Genomic DNA, 11209 nt, shown 5'->3' with positions numbered 1-11209 from the left:
CGATGGGAGGTGACTTAATAGAGGTGCACAAGATGTTGAGAGGCATAGATAGAGTGGATAGCCAGAGACTTTTTCCCATGGTGGAAACGTCTATCACGAGGGGACATAATTTTAAGGTGATAAGAGGAAGGTTTAGAGGAGATGTCAGAGACAGGTTCTTTACACAGAGTGGTGGGTGTGTGGAATGTACTGTCAGCAGTGGTAGTAGAGTCAGACACATTAGGAACATTTAAGCGACTCTTGGAGAGGCACATGGAAGGTGGTACAATGAAGGGTATTGCAGGTTAGTCTGATTTTAGAGTAGGATAAAAGACTGGCATAAATCGAGGGCCAAAGGGGCTGTACTGTGCTGTACTGTTCTATGTTCTAGAAGTTAATGAGATAAAAGCTCCAAAAGCAGAAAACTTCAAAGCATCAGAGAGGAAACCACGTGACGAGGCTTTTGAATGAGAGTTTAAAGAACATGTTAAGCGAGTGAGCCATGTTAGCAGTTTAAATTTTTCACTGAGACATTAATCAAAGACACCATTGGATAAATATGAATGTCTGCCAAAAAGAAACAAAGTATAGCTACTCCAATCAGCAAAGGAACTTTAAAGTTGAAATAAGTAACCTTTCATTGAGATTTGAGTTTCTGTCAGACTGTTATCGAGGGTAAAAAGGTTGAACCAAAGGCTTACCCATCACTGAAAAACATCAATAAATTAATCTCAATACAGGGTGGAGTGGTACTGTTCCTACCTCTAAGCCAGGAGGCCATGGTTCAAGTCCCACCTGCTCCAGAGGTTAGTTTAAACATGGTCTGAACAGGTTAGTTAAAAATAACTACAAACATTACTGAGAGCAACTCAAGCGTACAGGCTGAAATGCAAATAGTGCAATGTGGACTTCTTTCCACTCATCAAACAGAGCACAAATGTAATTAATGCTAACAATACATCAAATACATGTGTCAACAAGCAGGGATACACTAGATTGGGAAAGGAAACAGCTCCAAGTAAGTTGATCTTAATGAGAGTTTCTTGCCTTTTTTCCAATCATCGCACTGACACAGCATATGAATAAGAATTAATGTGAAAAGCCATGTATAAGATGCAACTGGACATGGGTGAAATCTATCCAAGCCTTACAATTGTAATTAAAACAGAACCATTGCAGTATCTTTGTTGATGCATTTTTCCCACTTTCAAACAAAATATTTTTTAAACAAAATATATATATATATATGTCACATTGTAATTTTATTTGACAATAGAGTCCCAAACAAGGACGAACGCAGCATTCCTATTAGAGTCATAAAGATGTACAGCATGGAAACAGACCCTTCAGTCCAACCTGTCCATGCCGACCAGATATCCCAACCCAATCTAGTCCCACCTGCCAGCACCCGGCACATATCCATCCAAACCTTTCCTAATCATATACCCATCCAAATGCCTCAAATGTTGCAATTGTACTCGCTTCCACCACTTCTCTGGCAGCTCAATCCACACACATACCACCCTCTGTGTGAAAAAGTTGCCCTGTAGGTCTCTTTTATATCTTTCCCCTCTCACCCTAAACCTATGCCCTCTAGTTCTGGACTCCCCGACCCCAAGGAAAAGACTTTGCCTATTTACCCTATGCGTGCCCTCATAATTTTGTCAACCATTATAAGATCAGCCCTCAGCCTCTGACGCTCCAGGGAAAACAGCCCTATCCTGTTCAGCCTCTCCCTATAGCTCAAACCCTCCAACCCTGATCCACTGAGAACAGTAAAAGAATTGGAATACAACTATTCACAGATCAACAGTGCAGAATTCATGATTTTAAGACTACTATTCTGCAGGAAAGAACTTATAATTTCATAGCAACTTTTATGTTGAAATAATTGCCAAGGTGCTTCACAGGTGTACAAGGCAAGCCAAGGGAAGAGGGTATTAGAAATGTTTGGTCGATGACGTTTGCTAAACAGATAGGTTTTCAAGACATTCTTGAAAGTCGCATCTTTCAGGCACTGCAGTACTTACTGGAAATCAGTGTCAGTCAGCAAAGATTGGTGAGCTTAGTTTGACAAAGGGCATAGGCTGCAAAGTTTTGGATTACTTGAAGTTTACAGAAAGTGGAAGGTGAAAAGCCACTGCAATACTTGAACCTAAAGATGGAAGATTTCAGCACCACGTGCCATGCTAGGATGGAGGTTTTACACACAAACTAATCTTTGTACACCGGATAATTCAGACATTAAAATATGAACATTGACGCAGACATAGAAAAGACTATTTGGTTTTCTGATAGCTTTACCCACGTGATGTCCTAAAGGAGTTGAAAAGCAGGATACACTATGTGAAACACAGTTGCTTTTGAAATTTATTTTTGATAAATGGGTTTCAAATGCTAAACCACCGTTTATGAAGTCAGGGAACAGTCCATTATGGTATGAGTTGATTCAAAAGGTAGACTTGATTGCTATTACTTTGGCTGTTATGCATCTGTTAAATCAGTTTCTCGAAGGAGGAGCTCACACCTGCTTTTGAGGACATTCAGGAGTGGAGTAGTGAGCAGCCTGGGAAGCCATTATTTTGCTTTGTTTTCTGGCAAATGGAACTTGCTAGTTGAAATATTGGAATGAGGGGGGCTCAATATTGGCAACTATTGAATACTTCTCTTGCTTTATTGCATGGTTCTGTATTAAACTGCTCAAGCTGCACAATCCATCTTCCTTTCAAGTATTCTGTTTCTCTGTTGTCTTTAACAGAGCGTAAAAAGGATATCGAAAAACACATTAAACACAGTTCATTGAAATTTATTGTAAACACAAGAGAAGCTACAATGTAAACTTTGATTACAAACTATTTTACAAAAAAAACATATTATAGGTACAATGTTGATGATACATTCTCTTAGTGCCAACAATGAAAGTACTAACATGCAATATATCAACAGCTGCAATACCGAGGACAGACATCCTAGGAATCAAAATGAACAACTTAACTAATGAATTGGCAGCTGCATGCTTGTTGTGTTTCAGTAAGTTAAATAAATAAAGTGTGTACAAGAACAAAATGCTGTTTGTTTCAGAACATGTAATAATGCCATTTACAGTATGCAATAATTCTGATGATAGGGGAACTGCTGGACATCAAACAATATTTATCAGATTTTGTTATTGACCGTTTTAAACTGTGAAAGCTGAACAAAATGTTCCGAAAGATTACTAACATGAAAGTAAACTAACATGATTTAAAGAAACCTTTTCCATTAACTATCATTTCAAAAGGGTACAGCCCCTGTAGTTCTAGATTTTGTTTTAAACAAGACATGGTTCTTATGAAGAGCTAGTTTTTTTGGACAAGCCTCTTTCCAGAATGCACAATTTTTTTTCAACTTTAAAATAAACATTAATTGTAGAAATAAAAGCTAAATTATGTCAATAATAACTTTAAATACTTACAAATTATTGGGGAACTACAGTATGATTCAGGTTGCTGTAATCTGAAAAGGCAAGAAAATCCAATACTACACAAGGTCAGCTATAGCACTGCACAGTATACAGCTCCCTTAACTGAATCTTGGCACCAGTTTCAGAGATGTGCACGAAACTGTGCAGTGTGATATTTCCATTTCCTAAACTCTTGTTCTCTCAAATAAGTATAAAAACATGTAGCCCTGCGATCTCAATAGCTTCAAACGGAAATCAATTGAACGTAAAGCCATTGTGACAAAAGCACAAAACGCAATGCATTAAAATGTCTAAAATTTAAAACAAGGTTCTTCTGATAGTCACCAAATCTGAGAGAGACAACTGCTTTTCATTTCTTTATATCCAGTCTTGCCCTGTACAGTGGCTTACAGAAGTAAGCTGGTTTATGGGCTCCATGCAACCTATCTGCACCCAATGATAAACAGATAAAAATGAGAAACCCTATGTTTTAAATGGAGAAATGTAACTGGATTTCATGTACCTAGACCCTTACCCAACACTCCTGATCTTCAGTTAAATTTAGTTCTATTGTTTTATTTTAATTTCTAAGACCAAAATTTAACATTGTTTCAAGTAACACCACAGAATGCCTATTTTAAAAAGCAGAGTGGTTCTTCTGAAACAATGAAGTGCACATCTTGAACTTAAACAAACAGAACTCCCTGCAAGGATGTAATTACAACTTTATAGTTTGTAAAACAAAAAATGCAGCTGCCAATTCAACAAACTAGAGCCACTCTCTCCTATACAAAAAGACGTTCACAAAAGAAAACAATCTAAAGTGTTGCTTCACAGCCTAGTTATCAAAAATTTCACATTTGGACCGATTGGATTTTCATGTATATTTTAAAAGAGCTTGCTATAATGCCTATTTTATATTAGTGATCCCACAACCAATGAGTTAGTATGGATATGTGTGCCAGGTAAACTACATATTTGTATGCAGTTAAAAACACAGGTCTTTACCCAACAGGAATATTACTGGCAGCACAAAATGGGTAATTCTAACAGAACATAGCAAAACAAACTGTGTTTTGCATTTCTTTTTAATTACAATGTGACAGAAATACTTAACTCTATAAAAAAACAAGTCATATCACAGTGCACAAGACAATAAAATATGCTAATTACCATAACAAACAACAGTATAATGTACATGAATGTTGCTACAACAATGACATCAGAAAAAAAAACTCTCAAAAATGATATTCAGCTGGGAGGCAGGAAGGAAATCACAGTGAATTTGTCATTAACAAAGAAACTCTATCAGTAAGAAACTGGAAGGTTTGTAAATGTCTGGTTCAAATGGTACCAGTAGGCCTTTTGGTCACTGTGCAAATGATTGCATATATGGCTGAGTAACATCATCACACAAATAGAATAAAACTGAAGATATAGTAGATGAAAGTAAATAAGGTCGATTTTCTTTTTAAACCATCCAGGGTCAATACTTCCTTCGTTTAGGTCTCTTGCATTCAGTAGCAACGACAAAACAAACCTACCAGAGGCTTTATGATGATCATGATGCCATCCCTGCCAAATCTGGAACTCTTACTGTGGTGTTGCTGTTATTGCACAAGATCCAAGGGCTAATGTTACTAACTAAATATTTTAAAAAACCTAATAGCTGCCTGGTACTGTTTATTTAGCATTTGGAAGTTATTAATTTAACAGCACAGCAGTTGTGTATTTGGGATTGGTCCAGATTGCGTTTAGGACACACCTTTATACTACTCGCTTTTTCTAAAAAAAACCATTCTTGAAAATAACTAACCTCTGCATGTATCCTCTTAAATGCACAGGGCCCCAGCCTTCACGACCAAGGTCTCTGTTGCTCAACACAATGATGCAGAGTGCAAACACAAGGACTAGCTCTTTGCATTTAAATTTTTTCGAACTGATGACTTAAATCTGTTAATGGATTCACATGCTTCACATATGACACTACTGTTTGGCAGAATTTTGAGGCGTTTTCTCAGTGAAGCTGGAAAGGATTACTGTATGACAGCTGACATGCTTGCATTCCATTCGTGTAAAAGTACGTTAAAACTCAATAGATTAAAATTCCTTCATATGTTCTCTGATAGGAAAACGGAAATATTTAATTCAAATGAAACTTCAATGAAATGTCATTAAATAACAGCTTAGTTTTGAAGAATAGAAGCAAACTGCATTCTTAAGTCCTACAAACATTTCATGAGATTGTCACATCTGCCACAATGAACATCTCAGATGACAATAAATCAAATCTTCTTAATGTATAGTCACTTCTACCTTAACTAAAAAAAGTTTTGAATAGCAATCTGAATTTTGGCATCTAGTTTGATCTGTTCACACACAAGCTTACAAATAAATGGAATAGTTTGACACGTGGAACAATTTTCTCCCCATTTACACTGTATTCTCCCCATTTAACGGCCCTTATGAGTACAAGCAAGTGGTGGCTAATGTTTCTGAAAATGTTCCATGAACTCAGTGGTTTATTTACAGCAATAATGCTCATGCTATTTAAGAATAAATCAACCCACCCATATACCCACTTCACAAAGTATCATTGAGGACTAGCAACAAAGCCTCTGGAACTTAATCTACAATGAACCACCACAACAGCGCTGGCAAGACATGATCAATTAAAGAATGAGTGGCCGTGAAGTGAAATGAAGGTCAAAATATGCCAAGTATTATACCATTAATGTGACTGAAGGAAAGTTTGGACCAAAAAGAATGTAAACAACAAAGTGCTTGCCAACACATTGAAGTAATAGTTACTCACCACAAAATGTTGAGGTGGTTCTTAAGTTTTCAAATCTTACAAACAGGACACATGCATTTTATAGATTTCCTATTTGAAAAGACCCGGTGAAAATATTTTTAAATTTCCCAAATCATTCAAAAATCCAGGCTCAGCTTACTGCAGAACTTATTCTGAGCTTAAAACACATTTCAAAATGTATTCTTCATATTCTTTCCCTAAAAACAAAGTTGATGGGCAACAGATTGTCAGACATTGGTGAATACAACCTTCTTTCAGCTACTTGTTAGTCTAACTATTTCCTAACTACCCCCGTTTTGTTCAATCTAAAATCTACATACATGAGTATGAAAACAGATCATAGCTAATGTAAACAGTAAACCTTGATGCAAGGTAACCAAGGTCTGCAGAATTCAGAAGAATGGGAGCATAGTCTGTAAATAAATTTGAACAGCATGCCACATCTCCTAGAATGGCACAGGCTACAATGGTATTAATGTGGTTCTACCCTGGTACCCAGATTTCTGACAGCAGACTAGTCCAAGTATCTTGATTGTTTCAAGGTTCATGGTAATATTAGAAATTGGAATTCCTTCCATCATCCCCAAAAAATGAACAGAATTTGAACAAATTAATCTGAAAAACTAGTATTGTGGCATGAATTTGCCAGTGTTCAGCTTTTAAAAAACACCATAAACTGAAGCATGCCTTTTCACAGATCCTAAAAAGAATTCTTATGCAATTAAAGAAGACCTCACTTAGATTACCTCAAACCATTATTGGGCACTTTTTAAAAAAAGCTTAGAACTGCAATGAATTAGCATACTGATGAGTTATAAGCAAAACCTTGAGCATTATCTTGCACATCCTCAGGACTTTGTAATCACTTCACAATCAACGGATTACCTTTAAGGACAGTTACTGTTATAAATTAGGCAGCGTGACACCACATGTTTGTGGTTTGGTGTGGTGTGGGGAGGAGGTTAATACTAATTGTGTTTTGGAATGGCTCTTCACATCATCACAAATAAAATAATGGAGGTTATCTTATGAAGGTAGAAAGGTATGCCATGTTTGCCAGATGTTGATGGACATCCACTTCTGCTCATTGCAAGGGTTTATTTGCAGGGTTTCTTTTTACATATTTCTTACCGGAATTCCTTTCAGTGTATTTCATGTTGCGGATGAAACATCTGGCTTTTCTTTATGAATTTCATTTTTTTCCCCCAAAATTCCCTTCCTTATAATCCTAACTTCAAAAAAATTATGATGAATAGTTTAGAAGAGGATTAACTGCTCCTACAGGACAGCACAGCAAGAACAATAAAACCAATAATTTAACAATGGCAGAAATGACCTTGGGGATATCTTGCTTTAAGGACAGGAAGAAATGTTTGAGAAAATCTGTAGCTCAGGTTGAGGTTCTGGATGTAACTTTCCTTGCTGAGGTGGAAGGTTTGTTTTTAGACGTTTTGTCACCATACTAGGTAACAACAACATAGAAAGCAGGACCTATCATCAGCGCTTCACCGGAGGCTCACTGATGATTTTACCTTATATGGTGATGAAATGTCTAAAAACGAACCTTCCAGCTCAGCAAGCAAACTTACATCCACAATTTAATGTTAGCGAGGTTGGGGGGTCGCTGGTTTGTTTTCTGACACGAAAACTGGCCAGGGCCCAACATCACCTCCACTGGGAAAGGATTGGTAATGAGTGTCCATCAGATGCTTAATGCCCTTTACCAGCCTGTTGGATCCTGGAGCAAACTTCCTACTCTGCACATACCCAAAGAGCTGTGAGTCAAGCAGATGACAGTAGCTAGGAGAAAGTGAGGACTGTAGATGCTGGAGATCAGAGCTGAAAAATGTGTTGCTGGAAAAGCGCAGCAGGTCAGGCAGCATCCAAGGAGCAGGAGAATCGACGTTTCGGGCATAAGCCCTTCTTCAGGAATCAGGAATTAGAGTGGGACATTTTAATATTCAAGATACCAATGACATTTATTACTCAGTTGCAGTAACATTGAAATTGTAAATGTAAGACTCATATTTATAATGGCTGTCCATACATTCCCCCGAAGAAGAGCTTATGCCCGAAACGTCAATTTGCCTGCTCCTTGGATGCTGCCTGACCTGCTGCGCTTTTCCAGCAACACATTTTTCAGATGACAGTCGCTTTCCATGCCAATTAGTTAGTACCAGTACACTGCCAGTAATTAACTGAAGGAATTGCCTGGAATCAATGAGGAACATGTACCCCTGAAGACTTGAGGGCAAAATAGGGAGGCCACTCGCCTGGGTTTTGGGGGGGGGGGGAGCAGAAGAAAAAAAAAGAGTACAATGATGGCTCTCAGTGGGCTTCCCAGTTTCCCAATGACAGGTTCCTTGATCAGACAGTGAATGCCTTTGACCCAACAATGTCTACATCATAGTGAGCATAACCATCCCAGTAGCCAAATTTGCTTTATATGCTCTCCAGATGGTGACTTCCCTGCTAGCCACTGGTTAACCAGACAGGTAGACAGACCATCATTAAGTCTTTCTGCCTTGAAATGCATTAGGCCAAAGGACTGTGACAGGGTTCCCAATTATATAGCACCACCTAGTTTCAAACGTGCCACCAGGGAATTAATGAGGGCAATCTGCCCAAAGTCTCAAATGTGCGTATCATGAAGTAAGTCAACTGGCTTCAAATGACAACTCCTAGCATTTACCTTGTTTCTTACCAAAGTCATTTCCGTTATAACCATTTAATGACTATTATAGAGTGGGACATTTTAATATTCAAGATACCAATGACATTTATTACTCAGTTGCAGTAACATTGAAATTATAAACGTAAGACTCATATTTATAATGGTTGTCCATACATTCCCAGCCTCTACAATCAATGAAACAGATTAGGAAAAACAGGGAGCAGGTTTGCTGCAAGTTGTTTATCCAGGTCACCTGTCAGAATAGGTCTCATGGTATCCAGATCCTGGTTTGTGCCAAGAAACAGCAAGTACACTGGCTTCCAGTTGGTGCCAAGGAGGGGGCATTCATCTTATAGTGAGATTAACACAGATTGGATCTTGTTCATTAATAAAAAATACAAATTTAATTTCTGTTTTGCAAGAGAAGATCGTAAGCAGACTTGTCATAATGCTACTGGAGAGGTTAGTGAAAAAACATTTTCTTTCTGATTAAAATTGCAGTAGGAATGCAGTTTTATGTGATCTGCGGTAGGATGGAGTCCAGGTTGGCTTAATTGGAAATGAGGCATTCTGTTCCAAAGTAGAAACTGGGAATGGCTCCACAATGTCAACTTAAGCAACAGCCAAAAAAACCAGAGCTCCGTGGAAGAACATGTTTGCATGCCCAGACTTCACAAAAAAATCTCTCTTGGTGGCACATTTTCTAGTAGTAGTACTGAGTGAGTGTTTTAGTGAGAAACTAAGGAATTGCCTTCTAATGACCCAAAACTTTAATCAATGCCAAAGAGATTTCAAATCATAATCAAAAGATGTGTAGAAGGTAGTCTAAATACTGCATGATAGTCCAAGCAAAGCACATTCAGCCATACCTCAAACTCTTGCTGAAATGGAGTGAGTCCCAAACATGTACTTCCTGTGCACTTCTCAGATAATATTGTTCCACAACAGAACCCTTCTCTGACTTCCACTAGCAGCTGAAAATAAATGACCGTCAAGACTCCTGGCAGAACTGAGGGGAGCGGAATGTCATATGACTGAATTGTTTGCATTCTGAAAGTTGCCTGCTGTTTTATCAGGTATCAGAATGATTTTTGGTGTCCATTTGCAGAATGCAGAACCTTCTCTGACTCCTGCGTCCTATTTGAAAGATGTAGACTATTCAGACCTGGACAGAAGAGAAAAAAATGTTTATCTCTATGTTATACAAAGAGCTTAATTAACAGTTTACAAATGTTCGCCCTGCATTTGTTTGCACTATTATCAAAACTAGTTAGATCCAGCTTCATTCAAAAATAAAAGGATGTTTTTCCAAACAGTTGCACCACACTAAACAAGTATCAAAATTAAGGATTCCAGTCACCTCAGCTACACATTAGAAGGAAAACATTTCCATAATTTTTATTTCTGTTTTGAACTTTGCATGATGTACAAGATTAGAACAAAATGTTGATTTACTGAAACCTCCTGGAAAATATGTTCAGCTAGAATTACCAAAAGGGTGAAGCTTTAATAAGAATTTCTAATTAAGAAACACGATTAAAACTTGTGGGAAATTATAATCACAGATTTTTCCTTTTATCCTTCCCCATTCCCCACCTTTCATTTGCTGAAAATCCATTACATTCCTAACTTACCCCACTTCCCAGGAAAAGTCAGAGACTAGAATCAATAACTCTTTCTCTCTCCATGGATACTTTTGGGTGTGTCCAGCATCTTCTGCTTTTTCCTATTGTGTGCTGGATGTGATATAACACTACCCCAGCAAAAAGCCACATTTGTCCCACCGGAGCTCAAAACATATTTTCTAAATAATGTCTTGAATGTGTTGAAAAAGTGTACTCACAGACAGAAATCCTTTGTGGTCAACCTTGGTAGGAACTTCAGTAACAGGTAATCATAAATGGGTTGGGTCTGATGGCAGTACCATGCACAATCTATACTGATCTGAAACTGATACTTAAAGTATAATCGCACCCTATTTTGTTTCATGTCAAGTATTTTAGAAGTGACATAGAAACATAGAATATAGGGGCAGGAGGAGGCCAATCGGCCCTTCAAACCTGTTCCACCTTTCATCGCGATCATCCAACTCAACAGCCTAATCCTGCTTTCTCCCCATAATCTTGGGTCTCATTCATCCCAAGTGGTATATCTAACCGCCTCTTGAATACATTCAATGCTTTGGCATCAACTACTTCCTGTGGCAATAAATTCCACAAGCTCACCACTCATTCGGTGAAGAAATGTCTCCTCATCTCCATCCTAAAAGGTCCACCATGAATCCTCAGACTGTGACCCC

At 38.0% G+C, this 11209-nt stretch overlaps 1 protein-coding gene across 4 annotated transcripts in view; it reads right to left on the bottom strand.

Annotated features, from left to right (window-relative positions):
- Positions 1-2769: 2769 nt before the first annotated feature.
- The window catches only part of lmbr1 (limb development membrane protein 1), a 262815-nt gene continuing 254375 nt past the window's right edge, over positions 2770-11209 (bottom strand). For all 4 annotated transcript variants that reach the window (XM_072576218.1, XM_072576217.1, XM_072576220.1 and 1 more), the window contains one exon: positions 2770-10075. In XM_072576218.1, the coding sequence (XP_072432319.1) occupies positions 9990-10075 (86 nt within the window). In that variant the 3' untranslated portion in view covers positions 2770-9989. The remainder of the gene's footprint in view (positions 10076-11209) is intronic.

Source organism: Chiloscyllium punctatum, chromosome 8 (genome assembly GCF_047496795.1).
Source record: "Chiloscyllium punctatum isolate Juve2018m chromosome 8, sChiPun1.3, whole genome shotgun sequence".
NCBI classification, from domain to species: domain Eukaryota; kingdom Metazoa; phylum Chordata; class Chondrichthyes; order Orectolobiformes; family Hemiscylliidae; genus Chiloscyllium; species Chiloscyllium punctatum.
The sequence above is the reverse complement of the archived record's forward strand: the minus strand, read 5'-3'. Positions and strand labels throughout refer to the sequence as shown.